Raw genomic sequence first — 21,859 nt, forward strand, 5'->3', positions numbered from 1 at the left:
TACTTACCTCCACAATTTGACTGCAAAACCAGTGTGCCGTAGAAATCGTAAGTGATATTTATTAGAAGGTGCTTGGTGAGACATTCGCTGAGGCAAAGTTGAGCTGTTGGAAGGCAGATGTTTAAAATCAGCAAGTCAGATAGATGAAAGGCTGCTGGTAAAGGAACAATTTTTTTGGAATTCTGGTGTTGGCGATTCCTACAAGATTTTTCCATCCCGCTGTGAGTTGCAGGGTCTGCCTGTGGTTCACACAACGGTGAAATAGAGTAGGAAGCACGGCAGAGAGCACCTTGGATAAGCTTACTGTCTTTCTAAATTTCCTGAAAGAAACTTCCTAAATCCCCAAAGGGTTCGGCAGTGCTGTGCTGTGAAGGTGCCTGGATGCCTTGTAAGAAATGTGCCTCTCTCAGAAAGAACAAGGTTTTCCTTAGACTTTCCAACCCTTCCTTTCCTCCTACTCAGGGATTTTCTGCTGGGGCAGTGCACTGGGGAACCTCAGCGTGCAGAATCCGAGACATGCTAAAACCTGCGGCTTAAAGAGATCAAGGATAGCAGCAAAGCAGTGTGAGCCTGTCCAGGCTATCCTCCGTTTTCCTGGCGCTAGTGAGTGGTACTTCTGCACCCCTTTGCTCTTTTTGTACTGCTTCTCTGAGGCCTCTGTCCAAATTCCTGCTCTTCTAAATTTTTGTCTCTGCTTTGTGTGCACGTTCCCCGCCTCACAACGGGAGGCAGGGGGAGAGGAAGGAAGGAAAGCCGATAAAGTGATGGCCCATTCAGGACTCTCTAAAGATTTCTGCTTTCAGGGAGATTCACAAAAAGGGCAGTGCTCCCTTAAGCAGATTTCCAGGCTGGGCATGGAGAGAGGAGCAAGATGTTGCAGAAGTGGCAGGACGTAACTTCTAACCTTGTAAATGAACAATTCTCAATTTTTGTTTTCAAATAAAAATCGGGCAAATGTTTAGAGCCTGTGACAGTCCTTTACAAACTTGTTTAAACCCAAATGATTTGCATTTAGTATTCCATCATTTGCCTTCAGAACTGTATGCAAAGGAGAAGTCTTCTAATGGGACAGTCTGCCAAATGAGGGCGGAATTATTACATGGGAGTTTGTCCTTCCTTTTGTCTGTCGCATTTTCAAACAGCCTTGGGATCTGCTGTCTGACCTTCCGTTTGTAATGAGGAGTGTAATTAGCAGTGACTTAACTTCCGTCTTCATTTCTTGTTAACAAGCAGACTACATGCAGTTGAGTAGCTACAGAGATATTCTGAAGCTCAAGGTTAGGAGAGCGTGTCTGATAAGAAGCAGGAAAAAAAACCCAGGACATTAGAAAAGTAGACTGTTTGCAAATTCAGGTGACTTTAAGTTTTCATCAAATCGATCCTTAACTTTCGCAAATGCTACGGGTGTTTTAAGGGCCTCTGTATACAGGCGCTCTGTAAACACATCAGTACTCATGGCTCGCGTAGGAAAGTGTGTTATATCTACTTTTATGTTCTCATCTGTTGTTTCATGATTTGGAATTGCTTTATTTGCATTTTAATCCCCAAATTTTCTGTGGTTCTGGTGACAGCTGAAGGCTTTACTGCAGCTTAGTCAGGGTGGTAGTCCGGCACTTGGGAGGCTTGGGTCCGAATTCTTTTTCTACTGCAGGCTTTATTTGATCTTGGCAAGCTTAGTCTCCTGTCTGTCTCCGTTCCCTCTCTGTATAACAGAGTAACAATTTTTTCTCTCTTGTATGGCATATTGTCAGCTTAGCTGTTGTAAAGATGATGGCCAGAAACCACCATATTACGATAGATCTGCAGGTGTCGGTTTTCTGAGTTGCATACCAAACAGAAACAATCTAATACTATTTTAAGAGAAAATGAGGCAAGTATTTTGAAGATGCCAGCGAGAGGGAGATGAACAAAGGTTTCATCTGCTATAGTTAAGTGGATTTGATAAGCTTGGTAGCAAGAAACTCACAGGAGTTTCTCTGTATTTGCAGTGATTTTTGCCTTGAAATTTGTTGCGTTTGAAAGAAGCCTTTCTCTTGTTAATACCACACGTGGCTTTCTAAATATTTAATTTGATTTTTTTATTGTTCATTTTGTTATGTTTAAGTTGCACAATGTTCTGTAGTCTTTGTGCAGCACCTCGGGCACTTTGGCAGGCGGCATGTATGAGGGAGCATGATAAAAAATAATTATCATGATTATTATTGAAGGCCTGTGAGCAAAAACTTCAATCGTTAAATAACTAAATTAAGTTCACCCATAAAAACAAAGGGTTGCAAAGAGTGTAAGATGCAAGTTGAATGAGCGGGGACGAAAACTGCAAGCATTTTCTTTTTGCAGAATATCCCCTTTTTAAAGCACACAGAAGAAGTGACGTGGCAAGTGCTCTGCAACCTGTGTGGCCATTGCCAGCCTTTTCACCGTAACGCACTGTTCAGGAGAAGCCACTGCAGTCTTGCCAGCACTAGATTCCCCCATCCACCTTTCCATTTCGTTGTTCATTGGTGCTGTGGCCCAGTGGGTGCTCTGGGAAACCCAGGTTTCACGAAGTCTGGAGCCTTTTAGAGAGCACACTGAATCCTGGCATATGTCATTCAACTGCAGCTTAAAATGGATCCTAATTACTCCTGTAACTGAGCAACCGTGTAAGCGCAAATATTTCCCAAGGCTGTTTTTCTGAAGGGAAAATGGGAAAGCACAGCTGAAAATTAAGACTGCATTTCACCTCTCCAGTTGCTGTTGTAAAAAGGCGGCGTATACTGGAGATAGGTGGAAAACCGAGAGACTTGTGATTCCATACTCTCCTCAGCTCTACTTTTACAATGCCTGTGGTAAAGTATATCTTCGTTTATTCTTCTTATTGGGAAGTTCTGTGACCGAAATGGGTTGAGGCGTTAACGTTCGGATACACATAGAGTTTAGCGAAGTAAATGATATGAATGTGAGGTTAGCAAAACGTACCGTCTGTGCAGGTAATAATATGATTTTCTTGCTTTAGAAGGGTGAAAATCCAGCAAAAGCAGCAACTGTCATGACAGCTCATCAAAATTTACGTGGAGTTGTTCAAATTTGAAAATTTGATGATCTCCTTTTTTTTTTTTTTTAAATCTCAGATTGAGTCACCTTTAAAAGTCATATTTTCCCTTGTTAATATGTTATTCGCTAGCTATTCATTAAGTAGAGTAGCTGTATGTATTCTGCATGCGTTAAAATCCCATTGGCCCCTGACTTCAGCCTTATTTGTTGAAGTGTATGTTTTTTTCGTATTATGCTAGTATCTATGGCTTTTTTTGCTTTTCCTATCTGACTCTTAAGGGATAAACAATGCAAAATAAAATAATGCAGTGGTTTTGCCCAGTAGGATATTTCTTTTTCTATTGCTTTGCCCTAAAGATACTGATATATGGCTTTTAGGAACTGATAATGAAATATAATATAACAGGATATTGAAAAGTCAAAATAAGGATTACTACAAGTCAGAGAGACATGGCCTTAAAGCGTCAAACGTTCCCTAACTGTAAAGGCTACCTGACTCCATCGTTTTTAAGGGCAAAAACATGCTTCTACTGCATACATCTTCATCAGAAGATCTGTAAGCAAAGACCTTCAAAGTGAGGGGTCAGATACAACCTGGAAAAAATACCAGTATTTTCATGACATTCAGTACTGAAACAACGGCCCAGAAAAAGAAAAGAAGAAGATAATTACCGTGAAATAACTTGAATTTTATACCGTTTGTCTTTGTTGTTCAGAGTCATTATAACAGGGGGCCCTATTACGAAAGTCGTCCATGCCCTTCTGTCATGGGGTGGTATAGTACGTATTTTTGCATGGGATTCCAAATCATTAGGAGTAAAAAGGTTTCTCTGAAAATTTCCCTGCAACCGCAACCAATAAGTGAATTGGATTTACAGAAGTGCCAATAATTAATAAGCCTTTTATCACAGCAAGGTACTTCCTGTACCCTGTCGCCTACAATATAATGGCATAAAGCTGAAACTAGGAGCACCTACTTAAAGAAGGTGAAGTCTTATCTATTTTCTTACTTGCTGTCAATTCGGGCAGGACACCTGTGAACTTCGTACTCTGATAGTCTGTTAGGTATTTTGGAAAACACTTCTTGTTTCTGCCAAAAAAACCCCAGTTGTCTCGTCTTGCACGCTTCTTCACAGACATCTCCGCTTGAGCAGTGGTTCTCTCATTGTCATACCACTGTCTTTCAGCACCGGAATTTCTCACCCATCTGACAGCCAAGTATTTTTATCACCTTCTCTTTGTTACTGTGTATTCAACAGCAGTAGGGCTGACTATGGGCATAAGAACTTAGGCTGAATTCGTTCTGTCTTTAGATTATTTTGAACGGATGGAAGACAAGGGAAAGAAGGGACGTTTATAGCGGTGGTGCTGTAAGAGGAAGAAGGCTTGCCCGGCTACTCCCCCAGAGTAGCAGTGTAGCAATTAACATTGATTGGCGTTACAGCGCTATCGCCAATGCTGTGCTCTGGTTAGATGATCTGTCTGTCACGTGGCAAGCTTTGAATGAATACCCTGCAATACAAGTTAAGTAGTGATTGGACCTTCTGTAGCCTAAAAGGTCAGTTCATACAGTCAGTCGGAAAGCTGGTCTCGTGAAGCCAAGGTCAGCAGCCATTCTTTCAGAGATTAAAGATAGAGCACTGGGACCTCACTGGGGGCAGGGAAGCCTTTCAGAGGAGCACGGTGCTGCAGACTGACAGCAGTGCGGTGATCCCGTCTTACCTTTCTGCGTGGCAGTAGCTCACAGCTCTGAGTCCAGAGCGCCACAGGAGGCCAGGGCTGGGAGGTGCTTTCTCCTGCAGGTGCTTTGCGTGGAACACCTGGCCACCGCCTCTGCATCAGGAGTGGTGTGTTGCCGTTTGTGCTTTCCCCGTGCAGCAGTTTTGCTGCCTGCGTCGAAGGTTGTGCAGTTAGAGTTTGAGTTTTGGTGGGCTCAGTGCCATGTCTTGTATTTCATGTTCTGCTGATGGAATCAGCCATAAATCAAGAAATCAGACTTTGCATGGAAATGGCTGGGGTACAGGTGTGTGTCTTTTTGCCGGCTCTGTGAGGGAAACAGTAACTTGAGATGAAGCAGACATTCTTTGTGCTGTAAAATCCTAAGAGCTAGGTTCATTAGTGTTGTATGGGGGATTTATTTTTGACTTTCTGATTTTTCTCCCATGCGTTTGCACTACTCTGTTGTATTCACATGTAGTCAAATGGATGTACTACTCCTTGGTAGATAGACTTGGAAAAAAATGCTCTTGTGATTCTTTTGGGTTTCCAGGCTTTGAAAGCGCTCTTGCTGACGTCGTAACAGTCTGTTATCGTTTCTTCTTATACTTCCCTCACATTTAGGTAGTTGGCATCTTTGTCTTTGAGGTGGTCTCTTTCAGGAATCACCAGCTCTCCTGGAGTCTTTTATCCTTTAAATCATTGTCCCGAGAGACCTCACCCTCTAGTTCCCTAAGTCTACTGAAGTTTGGTCTTTTGAAACCCATTGTTCTGTTACTTTGGTTCTTTCTTTTCACCAGGATAGTGACGTCCCTCCTCTTGCAAACGTTTTTAATCTGATTACTTACCTCTTTAGCCTTTTCAGTCACCTCTAAAATAGCCATTCCCCTTATAAATGTCTCTAGAAGAACATTGTTTCTCACACCTTTAACCCGTATCACCTTAAATAATATACAGGGTAGGTGTTTCATCTTCTGAAATGAAACTTGTTCCACTACTTTCTGAAGTGTTTATAGACTATGCTGCCATGATGCTGTAACCTCTAAACTTGCTATTTAAAGAAAGAGGCTTTAAAAGTTGAGTCTCCTTTTAAGCAGTCTTAGAAAAGAGTTCCTGAGGGATATAGAAAAAAGCAGATTTTCAGTAGATGCAGAATATGGGTGCTTAGGGAAAAAGGAGTTGGGGGGAGGGGGGGCTAATTTCCCTGGAACCTAAGATGCTGCCATTTATCACCATGAGTGCTTTCCTGTTAGTTACTGTGTTACAAAAGATTTTCTAGAAAGAAAGAAAACTTTTCTGGGAAGAACAGTCTGTTACCAAGGGAAGGACTGCGTATGTTCTTTCCACTTCCCAGGCTTATTTGCCTTACTGAGCAATGTTCTCTTTTGCTGCATGCATGCCCCTGTATAATATAATAGAGGACTGTTTCCAGGCTCATCTGGAGATGAGGGAGAGAATGGTGCCGCCTTAGAAAACCTATTTTGATACAGCTGCCAGAGTTCCATTAAAAGAAATAGAATCACATGCGCTAACGTTGTTTGCCTTCTAAAGCATTAAAGTCAGCCTAGGAGAATAAGCCACTGATTTTATTTAATTGTTTTACGGCTAGTTGCGTCTGCCTAAATAAGAAGAGAGAGCCATCAGTCCAAATAGGGTGGATGTTAACTACTCTGTTTCTTTTGTATAGAGATGATGCAGTTCACAAGCTAATATTTCAAGGCGTGCAATTAGGCTACCAAACAAACTAGTTCATCTCAACATAAGGAACAGCCCACTGGTTTTGATGTAGTGCTGTCAGTGTTTCTAGTATGAAGTTCAGTGTTCAGGTGAGACTGGTGTTCAGGGCGAGGAGAGAGAGGCAGAATTGTAAGTCCTCTTTTCTGCTGACTTCACTGTCCATGAGGTAAGGTGGGAAGTATGCCACATACCAAGCGCTTGCCTTTTGGGTCCCCAGAGGAACAGGCAAGTGGGCCTCCAGACTTTGAAATATGCTCATGTAATGCATTCACTTTAGACATCAGTAATAACTGAGGAAAACTATACGTGCTTTCCGTGTTGATGAAGAGCCCTTATGGTTTGATTTCTCAAGAGTACCTAGCGCATGTTCTAGCAATCAACATGCCTCTTCAGTGCCCTTCCCTTTTCTTCTTTCTGTCAACGTTGTTGGCTTCTGCTGTATTCCCTCTAGCAAGAAAGGGTGTGAAGCTGTTTTCCAGCATCACTTTCTACCTCTGACAGATCTGTGTGAATCTGTCCCGGTCCGTCCATCCTGGCTATGAGAGAGCTGTCACTAACACCGGCAGCACTCCAGAGTGTTTCACGCTGGGATCCTTTCCTTTCAGTGGGCGTATTCTGCAGCTCCTGCTAAATGGAAAATTAACAGAGAGCTGGGTAGGACCTTTCTTTGCGCTGGGATTTCATGGACTTTAATGGAACTACTCACAGTATAACGATATCCTAGCAGTCATGCTATAAAGCACCACTTGCCATGTGTAAGAGCTTTATAATCCAGCACCAGGATGCCAAGCTTACCTGTTCTCCACTCTGTTTAATTAAAAAGCTACTCTTTGTTGTCTGAGTGCAAAACAGAATGGCAGTAGCATTAGTACTTACAATACCAGTTGAGAAGGAAGAAAGCAATTTCTTCCCTCTTGATCTTAATCATTAATCTTCATTAGGATTTTTAGCTTCCGAATGAGAGTGGTGGAAGACATCAGTGTTGCAAACAATTTAAAGTGCATCTGCATAGATAATAGAGGTAGTTTGTTATTTGCATTATAGGTAAAAGCGTGTGTCAGTCGCCAGATGTGTTTGATTCAGACAATATGATTTTCATGCCAACTTTATGATATGTTTGATTTAGGTGAAGTGACTAAAACCTGCTGTTGGGACGGAGTTGTTGTTAAACACCAGCTGCAGTTTTTATTGTAATTAATATTGTAAGGAGCAGAATACCTTAGTTCGATTAATGTGCTAACCCTTCAGGGTGTGCCAAAGAAAGGTTACAGTGGCACAGTGGTTTAAAAATAAATCAGAAAAATATTCTAAGGTAGCCCAAAGAACTGCATTTGTTCCCTGAAATACGCTACACGCTCTAGAGATGTTTTCACCTTTTGTTCTTGCTGCATTGTTTGCATTTCAAGTTCCTCCTCACCCGCCAAGTGGAGGATGCAATGTGGGTGAAAGACCCAGGCCAACCTAGATTTTTCAGTTGGAGCAGGTCTTCCAGATTTGGAGGGTGAGCAGCAGCTATTCGTAGCTGCTGGCCGCACTTGGATGGATAGTATCTCAAGGGTATTAATTTGTTAGAACTACCCTGGAAAAATAGGGTGGTGAAGAGAAGTCCTGTAAATGTTCATTGTAAATACAAAGGAAAGGTCACTTCCTCAATTAGAGAGCAGGTATTCTCACATGGGATCATAAACGCCCAGCCATGAGGGTAACTTAATTCAGAGACCAGAGACTATTAGGCAGCAGTGGATCCAGCTCTCAGCTACAAGTCCTCAGACACTAGGTTTCACTGCTACCACTGTTCAGGGAGCTATCTGTTTTGCTATGGTTTGATTGTTTTTAAAAACATTTTCAAGAAAAGTAGTCATACCTTATACTGTATGGAACATCATAGTTCCTTTCCCATAGGATGACTAGGACGCTAGACAATATGGGAGGTCATCCAGAAAGAAAAGATTCATTACAAATCAACAACAACAACAACAACAACAACAGGAAAGTGAATAGAACAATCAGCAAAATCTTAAGTGACGTGCAAGTCTTTTGCTGTTACTGCCTGGAAGACATAAGAGGATAAGAGGAGAGCTGGAAGCATAATTAAAAACATTGGTCTGGCAATCATGAGGTGTTTAGCTTATTCCTAGCACTGTAGCAGGTTTCTCTGTGCGCCGTGCTGGAGCAGAGCCAGAGTCTCAGCTCTGAGCAAAACGAAGGTCTAAGATCCGGTGACAAGTCAAGTTACGCTCCCACAGATCGTTACAGATGACTGGGCTTGCTGAGGTGTTCCTAAGGGCGTCTTTTAGAAAAAGCAACGGGTAGGAATAACCAGGGGCCTAATTTTGCTTACAGATGAACCTGTTTCACTGATGATGATGAGAATCCACTTTGATTTTTGGATCCCAGATTGACTCTTAACCAGAAGAATTTAAATTTTTATTTTTTATTTTTTTGAAAATGAGCATATTTCCTGACTAAACCCTTGGAAGATGTTAACAGGTTCTGTGAGCAACAGGACACAAGCTAGTTTTATGGATTTTTGTCCTACATTCCCCGTACTCCCAATCCTTAGACAGTCTCCCAGAACCTGCCCCCCTCATTGCATTGCTCTTACTCCACACACTCAGTGGCTCACCACCATTATCATTGTGGCAGTCCTGTGTCTTCCTTAAGTAACCTGGGGTTTTCTTCCTTTCTCCTCTCATGATCTTTGCTCCCCTTCCCCAGCTACCCTGAACTAAACCCCTGCTTGACTCACCGTGTCCCACAGACCTCTTCATGGTATTGTCACATGCAAAATTTTCTCTTTTCCCTGTATTCTCACTGCCTCCTCAGCTTCCTCTCCCTCCCATGCCCCTTTTATTTGCTCAGGAAGAAGCAACTGGTTTTGGGAGTGCTTGACTGGCCAGCCGGAGGCTAAACAGACCTGGAAAACCTCATAGTGGACCCTGCTCCTCAGTGGCAGCCTCTGATCTACACTGCCATCGTTTTTCATGGCTCTCGTAGGGTTTTAATAGCTTTGTGTCCCCTATCTCACTTGGGGATGTGGCTGAAACCTGCTGTTACCAAAGTTATTGGGATGGGACTCAGAGAAAGATGACAGGCAGATGAACATTCAGCACTGTTGTAGGAACCCTTTTCCTTAAAGAGAGCAGGCTGAAAATGAAACCTTACAAACCCATTTTGACGGCGCCACTTTCCATGGCAGGTTGGCTTTTCCGTGGAAAAGCGCAAATTGGAACAGTGGGATTCTGCTCTGTCAGAACATTGTAGAGTTGCTTTTCACAAGGAACTTCCAAGTATGGAAGAAAATGTCTGAGTCTGCTCTGTGAGTATCTGAGAACCTCCCTTTCTGATATTCTGTAGCTTCCATTCCTACAAAATCTAGCTGTGCAAGCCCATGAAGTAGCAGATGCTAAAGTCATAGTATGTTGAGTATACAATATGTCAGTGATGCAGAATTAAATTTTGGCCATGGAAGTCCTAGTTCACACAGCTTTAGTTTTGATACGATCTCAAAAATTTTTAAGTATTTTGATTTTTAACAAATGACTGGAGTTAATGCTGTGATTTGGCCTGTAAGGTGTGCTCTGAGAAAAGTAGCTGAGTGTGTAGTCCGCGGGGCAGTTAAGAGCACAAACTCTATATTTATTAAGGCCCTAAATTCAAAAAAGTATTGAGGTAGTTAATCCGTAATGTGGTCCGTAATAACTTTCATGGTGTTAGTACATAGTGAGCGTGTGTGGAAATGTTTAAATTGCCAGTCCCCTTCTTTCTTTATGTTTTACCAAGAACGCGACTAACTTAAGGTGCTTACAGCATTTTTGGACGTTGGGTTTCATCTGAGCTTTTTTTCGGGGACACAAAGCTTGGGTCATCTTTGAGCTAAATGTCTACCCTTATATCATTACTAGTGGATAAAATATGATAGCTTGCCCTTTGTTTTTATCACCTCTTTCTCACTGGCACCTGCACTGGTGCTTTTAGCAGTAAGGTGCTGCTGCCCACAACGGGTGCAAAGTTGGACCGGTGGCTTCGCTTCACTTCTCTTCTGAAGTGGCTTCACTCTCAGGTATCAGGCCGGTCTAATTTGGGAGTTTCCAATCTGTGATATGAGAAGTAGGCAAACAAGCTCAGTCTCAGGTGTAAGAACTCTTCCGGTGGCGTGTGACTGCTTGTCCCAGAGCAGGGAGCTGCCGTTGGTACCAAGTGCTGCCGCTGCTGCCTCTGCTGGCACCGGGGCGAGCTGAGATACCCTGCAGCAGGCTCTGCACCTGCAGCCTGTGGGCGCTCTTTTGATCCTAAAACTCTTTGGAGCATGGGACAACCTCATTGCAGCCTTCGGGTGCCATCACAGTAAGATGCTGTTAAGTGATAATGTAATGAGACCTGTCCATAACGCTGGGTGCCCATGAGGTCTCGGGGAAGAGCATGGGCTTCGGTGAGCTCATGTTCCTGGGTGCTAAAGCCAAGCCTGTTGACCTGACTTTTTAAGAAATAACAGTCCATCCCCAGACCTAGCATTCTTCCCCCAGAACGACGGGTGCTGGAGCACTGTGTGGTCAGTCGTGCTCGCTTTCAGTGTGCTGGAAGCAAGCTTAGTCTGTGGCGCAAAAGCTGCTGCTTCTGACACAAGAAGGAAAATCTGAGGATTGTTTTGTTTGTCTTCAGCAGAAATGTTGCACTGAGATTTGTGACGCGCAAGTGAGATTTCTTATGATGATGTAGAGCAGGTTTCTGCTTCATCTTAGGCTCTTGAAAAGTACGTAAAGCCTACAAATGTTTTGCTGATACAGTGTGTGTAGCTAGTAGCTAGTAATTAACTACTAGTAAAATCACAAATATGAGATTATCCTTTATTAATTGTTTGACTGCAGTTTGTGCATCAGTGGCTCTGCAGACGGTTTGTGGTTCTTTTCTTTTAGGACTTAATCCAGCAGTTGCTCTGCAGAAGTAGAGTCCCAGTGAAATCACTCAATTTGCATTTAATTCATTGCTGTACTGAGAATGTACAAGGGAGCTTAGTTTCATTTATTTTTTTCATCTTTCCTGTTGAATTTAGGAGCTGAGGGTGGTGGAGGCTGTTTCAAACAAATGAAATAATTGCAGACGCTAGGAAAGTGATGTGCTTTTGGTACATTGTGCACCTATTATTTGGCTATTCTGTTCTTTCTCTTTGTTTTGTTCTTTTGTCTATGATCCTGCAAACTGTGGCGTGTGTACCTTGGTGAGCATGAGTAGTTTCACTGAACTCAGTGGGACTGGTCTGCTTGTCAGATATGTGCCACTCTGGGACAGCAGTAGGGAGACAATCCCAATCCTGTGGCAGAAGGGCCGCAGAGCCGCCGCCATCACGTGTGGCACAGGGCGTGCAGCAACCCCCTCCTCCTGTGGTAGAAATAAAGCCGGCTTTGGTTTCTTTCCCTCAGTAAAACCACAGCTGATTATATTTTGCTTTTTGTTGTGCCTGATGCTGGGCAGTGAGTCCCAGTCTGGACTGAGGCACAGAAGCCACCGCACTGGCAGCGAGGGCCATTGTCATCCCAAAAGCAGCTCCCGTGATAAGCAGCTGCTGCAGTGCCACTACCTGCTGAGGGGTTCAGTTAGTATTTGTTTTCACCATAGTGCAAGTATGTGGTTGACATGGCAACGTGTTCTGTGACACATGCCAATTGATTTTTTTATTTCAGTGGAGGCAGGTCCCTGCTTCTCTGAAATCATATCTAGCGGCTCTTTCTGTTCTGCTAACGACAAACGTGCCTAGCCACAGCTGCCTGCGTGCTTTGTCGTCTTTGGTGTTCGGGAAACGTTTAGTCCTGGTGTGAAGGGCTGCAGCTCCATTCATTCAGTATAGTTTAATCTGTCAGCGCTTATGGCTTCCCTTGTAGAAGCTCCCATGGGGCCTTTTCGGTTAAGGCTTGTGATTGTTGTCTAGAGTAAGGTGGACGGTATTTTTCAGATGGACAGCTGATGAAAAGGAGTTTTATATGAAATGCAGCATGATAGAGTTGCTGGTGACGGACGTGACCCTGCAAAGTATATACTAAGCATGCAGGTAGTACTGCTGATTTCTACTGGACTACTGCTACATCAGTAAAGTTGAGATTTTGCCTAGCGTGTTTGCTGGAAAAGCCCATTGCTCTGCACGTTACGGGACAGAGGCAGAATTAAGAGCAGGTAAAAGGGACTTTTGATTTGCAGTGCAATGGAACAATGCCGGATTTGATCATGTCACTGTAGAGAAGTCAGCAGTCTAATGACTGATTTAGGAGCTCAGCTTGATTAATCATAATTTCAAATAAAGTCAAAGTGATGCACAAGTTAAAACTGCGGACCTCATTCTTCAGAAGTCTGAGGTTATTTGATGTGGAGTTAAACTTGCTTTCGTTTACGTATTCTGTGTACTAACACTACTGCCATTCCGTCAAAACTTGGAACAATTGTATTGGTCTCACTTAGAAATAATCTTTAAAATTGCTTATGTCGTAATTTATGTACCTCACATCCAATTTTACAGATGTTAATAACATTCCTATATGTGTATGGAACACGTGGGAAGTTCACACGAACTGAAATATGTCATACTACATTTTTATTTGGCAGGTATTTGCTTTTCAAACTCACAAGCGCTGAAGATATGTCAGTTCTAACGTTACCTTGTTATTCAGCTAATACATACCTTTACTCTGACTAACTGAGTGCTTATTAAGTGTTGATGACACTAATGTTTAGAGGACTAACTGTTACTCTTTCATTCATTTATAAGTGGGTTCGTGCTTTTGTAACTCAGATTTAGTAGGACAGTGAAAGCTTGCACCTACGTGTTGGAGTCAATGAGGCTGTCATCACCTAGTGGCAGTTTATAACAGATGCAACAATTTTTTTCGTGGTTTTCAACCAGCTAAACTATCTAACTTGACTATAATACCTCTGGAGAATGTTTTTTACGTGGAAATTTGAACTCAGTTTCAAATACTTCAAGACATACTTCACCCACGCTTGAATGTTGCATAAAACTGGAGATTCACTGACCAGAGATTGGTCATCTGAGAAGAATGGACTGAGGCCGAGAGCCCTCGTCTTGCTTCTCCGCAAATGGGTGTAAAAAGAAACAGGACTCAACGTCCTGAAGTAAAGAATCTTAATTTAAGAGCAATTCTTGACAAATTATCAGTGCCACCACCCATACCACTGTGTTGATTCAGCTTCGCTCCCAAAGATTTTCCACAGTTTTGCAGATTGCTCTACTCTGCATGTCGCCTCACCTCAAAGGGGAGATCTTTTCTCATTAGCTCCATGTACAAATGAGAAGTTGACACTGCAACGCTTGCCTGCTTCCAGGTCCATCTTGGAACGAGTGGGCTGGTGTGGTCACCAACAACAAACACCAATTTGTCCTTTGTTCTCATTTTATTAACAAATAAATCCCTTGAGGGTGCGATTCTGAGTAATTTTGTGTCTCAAAGTGTGAACGCTTTTGCCGTTCACGGTGGGCAGAAACCTGTTTCAGCCCTTGTTTTTCTGCTGGTGATAACCTTATCTAATAAATGTCTTTTCGGATAGGAATTTATATGCTAGGTTTCAGCTCATAGGTGTTTCTTCAGCTTTTATTGTTGGTGTAAGGATGTCAAATCAGTTGAGCTAAGTTTAGGAGGTTTACTTTTCCCTCTCCCATAAACGCTATTGAGAAAACAGTTGTAGCTAGGAACCGCAGCTTGTTTCTGTAGATGTTACGAAAGCCTCGCTTCTTTGGAGAAAAGGTTGAAAAAGAAAATTTAGTAATTTCAAGGTATTTAAAAATAGAAATTTAGAGCTTGTGGTGTACATTTTCTATATATATTTTTAAGGCTTCGTTTAGGTAGCAGCATAAAACTCATTCTCTCAGTGTTGCTTTGTCTTCATGGCACCTGTCACCTGAATTCTGGTGTGCTGCTCTGAGCAACAATCTTAGGGTACGGGCTTCTTTAGGTAAGAGAAGAATTTAGCAGTTTCCCTGCCCAGTACGGAAAAGCAGTAAATGTGTTTTACCATCTCTAGATGATTTAGAGATTCGTATTAATTAAGAAAATAAGTTAATTTTAAGTGATAGGAAGTATTTGTACTGTGTTGTTTGACAAAACATACTTACTGATATGAAGGGAGATGTTACGCTGAAGTGTACTAACAACGTGGAAGAACGAGGGTAGAGTGCTGACTGCTAGTTGTATGTCTAACCTGAAGTTTTACTCTTCCTTACGGTGTATGTGCAGATGAACAAACAGGAACCACAACATTGCATCATTTTAAATAATACTGTGGATGCAGCAACTGCTGAAATACTAATTTTACGTAAATAATAGCAAAGGGAAAAATCCTCAGTTTCACAGTGTCAGAGCAGTGGCAACTGTGAATGATAATGAGAGACTTAACTCTAAATTAAGGGGCTGTGTCAGTGTTCCCATTATGATTTCTCTAAGGCTGAAGCCAAGATAAAATGCTACATTTATTACTGTGGTATGAAATCCTGTTACTTCCTGACAGCATGCTGCTAGCTGATTGACTTGTTTACAGTCCTGGAATTTACGCGCAAGAATCCAGATGTGCAGCTTTGTAAAAAAACATGAGCAGTAAGGATGGGAAAAAACTCAGCCAAGAAATATCTTTCCCCCTTTTGGCCTCTTTCCTTTGTTTAAAGACCTTTTTATTTAATTAAAATTAAAACATTTAAGTGTCTATGGAAAAAGAAGAATCTTCATTTATTTATTCATTTATTTTTAGAAATACCAGGAGCCTGTTTCTGGATGTTTTTTTGAAGTGCTTTGATCACATCTGGTGATCCTGAGTGGCAGTCTCACCTGAAACAGACCACGGCCTGCAACTGAGGCTGTAGCTTTACAAGCTGAGTTAATTGATCAGCAGGTGCTTCAAAGCACCTACTGACAGGTTTAGTCTAGACAAGGTTTGTTGATATGATTTAACTGGAAAGTTTTTGCTTATAGCAGTTCAAAATAGAATAAACCTACGTTGGCAGAGTGTTTTTACTGTCTATAGTTCAGCTGCACAGTCCCTTGCTAGTAAGAAAGCATCTCCAAAAATTTTAACTTGACCAGTATTGTTATTTTGGCAATTATTTCTGGTGATCTAGGCACGACTGCTAGAACAGATACTGCCTGAATGTTTGTTCTGCAGCATACGGTTCACATCAGTACGTTTCTACAAAAAACAGTCCCTAAATCTGATTTTCAGTTAACTGCACATGAGGTAACTGCAGCTCCGTTGGAAATGAGGTGTCGGTTGTTGAATTTATCTAGCAGGCGTAACTACAAGAGTTAAATATTTTAGCTGGTAATGTAGTTCTAAAATACACCATTTTGGTTGTGACCAACCACAGATACATTTCCTTAAATCAATTGGTTTACATGTACTTGCCTATTATAACAATCGCACGGTGGATGTATTTATCTACAAGGCGAAGTTTAGCTCCTGTAACTGTAAATGAGGAACATTGGCTTTTTCTGCTTTACTAGCTTTATCTTTAATCACACTTACGGAGAGTCCGTAATGGGTTGTGAGATCCAGTAATGGAGGTGGTAAGGTTAATGGGGCATCCTGTTACGCTACAGATTTTTGTTGCAAATAATTTTAGGTATTAAATGCATGAAACCTTTGCCGTAGGAAGGTGAGCCAAGAGTTTGAGTACCTAAAGAAGGTGGGTTCAGCTAACTGCTGTTTGCAAAACAAAATAAAGTCTGAGAATGATGAGCGCGGCTGATTTTAGAGAAGGACACAATCCTAAGATACTGCCGGAATCTGAAATTCAGGAGTGAATCATCTTCTCTAATGACGGAAGATGGGAGAGGTGTAAAATAACAGCATTTGTGATGATCTTTTTTCAGTCTGTAAAAGACAGCAGCAGATACCATGCCCAGAGCTTCTGGTCACTTACTTCTTCAACCAAGGAGCTGCAAGTTGTCACTCCAGTGTGAATAAAGAAATATCATATAGACAAATCTTCTGTACAGGAGCTACAGTATCTTGGATAATTCTCTAGACCGTTCCCCATTGAGATAACTTTTGAGGTAGTTTTTGCTTAGCGATGCATTGGATTTACGGAATAAGGTTATTTTCTCACTCTTACAGTCGCTGTCCTTTTTCTGAACTTACGTTACAGGAACTGCTTGCAAGCTTGGTGACCTGCTGTGACCCTGGCCCGTGTCCCTTAGTGATCACCTGGCTCTGTCCCGAGAAATTTCCAGTGGTGCTGTAGTATAGAGAATCTCCCTCTATCAGCGGCTGTTCTTACAATACATCAAATAGGGCATTGCAGGAATGATGCTTCTAATGCTGGGATGCACGGCATCCCACGTTCTCTCTCCTAGGAAAACTCTGCAAGCTAAAATAGGGATGATGTGTGAACCTATTTCAAATGAAACTACTGGGTTTTGTAGGTGGAAGAGGGGAAAAAAGGAAAACTGTTCTTGCCCGCATCGCAACGGTAATAGAAATTGGAAGAGAAAAGATTGTTCTGCAAAAGAAGTATGGACAGACTTTCTCTGATTTCCATTGGGATTGTTTCCCATCTCATATTTTAGCAGTGATCCCAATCATTTTTTTGAGATCTAAACAAGTATCACAAGGTTGCCATTGAGTTCAGCTGAGAGTTGCGATTTTATACTAACACTCTAGAGGCTGTTGGGGGGGACTTGTTGACAGCTTTGGCCATGTTTTATTTCTAAATATAAACTGATGTAATCTCTAGGTAATTTTATGGTTTGCGTTTAATGACTGTGTTTTAGAGCAGCATCCAGCTCCTTTATACAGACCAGACTAATATCTGTATAGACTGTAGTATTTGTTCTCTGTCAAGGAGAACAATACGTAAGCAGTTCTGTGCCAAACGAGGGTGAAGAAAGGCTAGATAAAGTTGCACAGCGTTGTGGAATGGCGTTAAGGGAGAACTTTAGGCATCTCCAGAGCATGATTAAAAGGTAAGAAGGAAATTGAATGTGGCTTGAAACTCCGGTTTCGCACCCAAGGAACATAGTTCACAAGCTGCATCCCAAGCTGTCGCTTTGTTTGACATTTATGGTTTCTTAGAACAAAATTTGGTATTTTTAATTGGAAAAAGCAGGAAAGCAGGAACACTGCCAGGGATGGTAGTTATCTTATTCGCAACACCCAGGCGTACTTAAATATTAGTAGGAATTCCTTCATTGCTACCAGGACTGATTATTTGTTCAAGCCTGTGGTCCAGCAAAGCATGTAATTTAAACCCAGAGTTTGCTCACTGTGCACTGGAACGTTGAGAGAATTGAAGAGCATGCGCTGTCCAAAATGTAAGATGTACTCTGCTTTCGTAGAGTACTGCTTATCGATAAAATATAATTTGGCTAAAAGAAAAGGCGTAGTTCTTACAAAAAGCTGCCAAATTTTAAGATCTTTCCGCAGTCATAGAGCCAGTAAAAGTGATCCGAAAGTACCAGCGTTATTAAAACCATGGGGTTTTATTTCTTTTAATGTCCAAACTCTCATTCTCAATTTTTCAAGCGAACGGAATGTCTTTATGAATAGTAGGCGTTTGTAATCAGCTCAGCGTTGTGTTAAAGAACGTGTTTCTACTGGTATGCTTCTGAAGGGTATGCACTCATACCTACACTGAAATCTGCGCACCAGACTTTGTGTGAAAAGGTTGCAGCAGAAATGCTCTGGTGCGTATTGGGTTCCTTTCTTAGACGTTTATACATCTAATAGGAAGAAATGTGTCTGCTGAAAATCAGAGCATCCATCCCTAGAATGCAACTAATTCCATGTGATAGGATAAAGCTTTTTTTTTTTTTTTTTTTTTTTTTTTTTTGGTTAAGGCACTGAGTGTGGCATGTAATCATTTAGATCAAGATTGGGAGAAAAAAATGGCCTTGTACAATGAAATGTCTAGGAAACGTTTAGGAGACGAAAATGTGACTTTCAGGGTTGTGAGAGAGAGAGGAGACTGACACAGATTCTCTCATTTTTCATTAGAATTTCTAAAGTCCAGCAACTTCAGGGCACTCATATGGTATTTTACCAGAGTGGCATATATATATATAGCCACAGAAATAAGAGGAAGCTTGAGTTTTGATGTAACTCCCGTAGTTAGCCCAAATCCACACGTGTGCAATTAATATAGAGGAAAACTGTTCATTCAGTCTTACTTAAAGCTGCTTAACAGCTTTAAATGATTGAAAGTCCTTAAAACAATTTAAGAACTTAAACCACTTAAAATGTTAGAAGCAGCCTTAGAGCATGAAGACTTTTGGTGGGGAAGAAGAGGGGGTCCCTCCTGAGCTGCAGCTCTGGGGCCAGAGCTGGTAGACTGATCCAGGTATAGGGGTGCGTAAGGAGGTGCACTTGAAGACCCGGACGTGACCTGATGGAGAAGATGCAGGCCTTTTCTGAATGTGTTTATGTAGCATTGTGTACGTGCTCAGATTGCTCTGCTTCAAGTAGTGGGGTATGGGCTCTCCCAGCGATGTAAGGTGCAAATAGTGGGAGCCTCGCAGTGCAGTAGAGAGGAGAGAGGCAGGAGAATGTTTTCTGTCATAAGTCTTCAGCTGTGGAAAACAAGTTCAGGTGGTGGGCCAAAAGAAGGCTCTTTAGGAGGATTTTGGGGAAGTTGCTCATCTTCTGTGAGAGCTGAAAGACAGAATGTTTTACTTGGGTGGTTGAAGGACTTGGAGGTGGCATGAGTGGGGCAAGTTCTGCTTTTCACATGTTTTGAGGAGGCTCCTTTTTCTGAAAGGTTGTTTTTGGGATAAAGGAGCCTTTAGTGGGGGAGGGAGGGTTGCTGTAGTCTGACTGGTCTCAGCCGGTCTTAGCTGGCTGATCAGAAGCATCTGAAGAAGTCGTGGTTACTATGTGAGGTTACACATTTACAAAGCGTGAAGTAAATCGTTGTTTATGAGATTCAGCGTAGTTCCTGCTACCGCAGGTGGTGTTAATAACTTGTGTATGTGTGTTGGAGTGTATATATGCATAGGTAAAAAAAAAATTGTGCAGCTACACAAAAGTGATACTTCAGGACAAAGGAAGGGGGTGCAGGAATAGAAATGAATGACTGAAGGTGGAAAATTGAAAGGATGCTTCTTTTTGATAGCAGTGATACCACCTTAAATGTTTTGAAACTTGGCCTAGTTTTCAGTGACACAAGCAGTGATTTACACCTTTCTGTGCAGAAAAGGCTGTAAAACAGGAGTGAATTACATTCTGTACAATTTGAAAATAAATGGCGCGTTCACAGTCACTCACGATGAGGCCCATTTACACTTCCAGAGTGGTATGATGAGTAAATGAAAGTTATGTCTCTGTGTGAATGAAAAATGTCTGTTTTACCAGAGGCTGTGAAAAGAGAGAGAAAGAGGGAGGGAGGGAGAGAGAGAGACTTAGTGAAAATTGGAACTACGGTGTTTTTTTTATTTATTTAAGACATTCCTATTGATTGGAGTCAAATAGAACAGTCACGTTACTGCAAACTAATTCCACTGAATTCTGTGAGATGTTTTTGGTGATTGGTGATTGTGGTTAGGAGTTTACACATTTATAATCTTAGTTTTTCCCATGCTTCGATAAGCCTTTATCATGCTACGTTCCCGTGTAAATCTGCCATCCTGGTATTTAATATGAATGTTATCTGTTCAAAAAAGTCTTCACTGGGGGGGGGGGAAAAGCTCAAGTATAATGAAATTTGCGTGATTTCAATACAACTAAATTACTCTTCGGTTTTCTTTTATGGTAAAGGAAAGAGATATGCAAATACGACTTTGTTGAGGGTAAGTGCTTTCTTTCTGTCTAAAGACAGAGGTAGAAAGAAATCATGTAATGAATGAAAAGTCACTAACGTACCGCCTAACGCTAACGTGTCAATATCACTTGAATTTCAGAACGTTTCAGGATCTGTCCAAACAAATGGATATATCTTATGGTACAGTCAGGGACTCAGCAGTGTATGAATACTTTAAAGCGAAAGGGACAAACCCTTTGGAGCAGGATAACACATTTGCTGAACTGTGGAGGACAATCAGTAAGAATAATGGGGCAGACAATTGTGTATCGAACCCTTCTGAAGGCATCAGGAAGGTAAGACTGGATTATAGGGTTTTACATTTAATTTTTGTGCTTTCACTGTTGTTTGCCTGAATTGAATGAATGAATGTTAAGTTACATGAAAGCAATTACATAGTAATTTTCAACCAAAATGTACCTCTCTAAAGTTTCTTTTAGTAACTAGATAGCAGCTGAGCAGCCTGTTTTGAGGTCATGGTTTGGAATGAGCGTCGCTCTGCCTAAATCACCAGTATATCCTTTTTGGATCTGGCCGTTAGGTTTCTGGGATTCTTGAGAGCTCTAGTAATACCATCTTGAATCTCATTCTTTACGTTATCCAGGTACTGAATCTTGTCCTTTGCTCATTCCTGTGTTTTTTGCCGAGTCAGTGGATTAAGCAGTGTTGACGAGACAGGTAGGAGTCCGGGGATTCACTGAAAGCGTACCCATTTCTCTTGGAACAGAATTTTCTTGTAAGATTTTCTTTGTTTATTCCAATCGTAAAACATGCACGTGCTCTTTAGCGTGTCACCGTGTTTCACCTAACTTTTATTTCTGTCCCATGCGACCACACATTTTTCCTGATGAAACTGAGCGTTGATGTGGGATTCGAGGCCTTGCTATAAGGTGGCTGGGGATCCTACATCCCTGTGCTGAGTTCTGTGATGAACATCCCTGGTTCAGATTACGCACATTCCTCGTTCTTCCTCGGCCACTCTTCCTTCTTCTCTGCTTCTCATATAGTAGCTCAGCAAAACCAGTCAAAATAACATCAGACGCATGTGTCCAGGAGTACTTTATGCCAGAAGAGATGCAGAAATAGTCGGGGAAAAGTTTAATGTGTTGCTCTTTTGGAGAAAAATGTTCCCTGTATTTATCAGTTCATTTTTTCACAAAACAAGCAAATGGCTGTTGTTACAGTAGTGAGCGTTCGATCAGAATTATTCTATTGACAATAAAACAGTGATTCTGAATAAATATATTACAGGTTCTTTATGCTTGCTTAAGTGGGAAATCAGAAGATGTTTGGGGTTGGGTTTTTTCCTTCTCTTTGAATCTTTGAAACCTTTTCTAAATGGTCCGAGGGAACGTGTTCAAAATTTACTGTTTTCTTTACAGTGCCATATGTGGGCTGACCACAGCGATACAGGGCCATCCCAGTTCCCAAATCAAAATAATTTAACGTAAGATTTCCAGTGGCTTGTGTGGCTCTTGCATAAAGTCCTTACACAAACACTTCTCTCCCCCCCCCTTTCTCTCCCCCTCTTTGTCTTTTTCTTTCTCTCTCTCTCTCTCTCTCTCTCTCTCTCTCTCTCTCTCTTTC

General features: G+C 41.7%; 1 protein-coding gene across 7 annotated transcripts in view; it reads left to right on the top strand.

Moving 5' to 3' along the window:
* The window catches only part of GRID1 (glutamate ionotropic receptor delta type subunit 1), a 605,033-nt gene that overhangs the window by 553,176 nt on the left and 29,998 nt on the right, over nt 1–21,859 (top strand). For all 7 annotated transcript variants that reach the window (XM_068950711.1, XM_068950715.1, XM_068950709.1 and 4 more), the window contains one exon: nt 20,373–20,568. In XM_068950711.1, the coding sequence (XP_068806812.1) occupies nt 20,373–20,568 (196 nt within the window). The remainder of the gene's footprint in view (nt 1–20,372; nt 20,569–21,859) is intronic.

This window comes from Struthio camelus, chromosome 7 (genome assembly GCF_040807025.1).
Source record: "Struthio camelus isolate bStrCam1 chromosome 7, bStrCam1.hap1, whole genome shotgun sequence".
Classification (NCBI taxonomy): domain Eukaryota; kingdom Metazoa; phylum Chordata; class Aves; order Struthioniformes; family Struthionidae; genus Struthio; species Struthio camelus.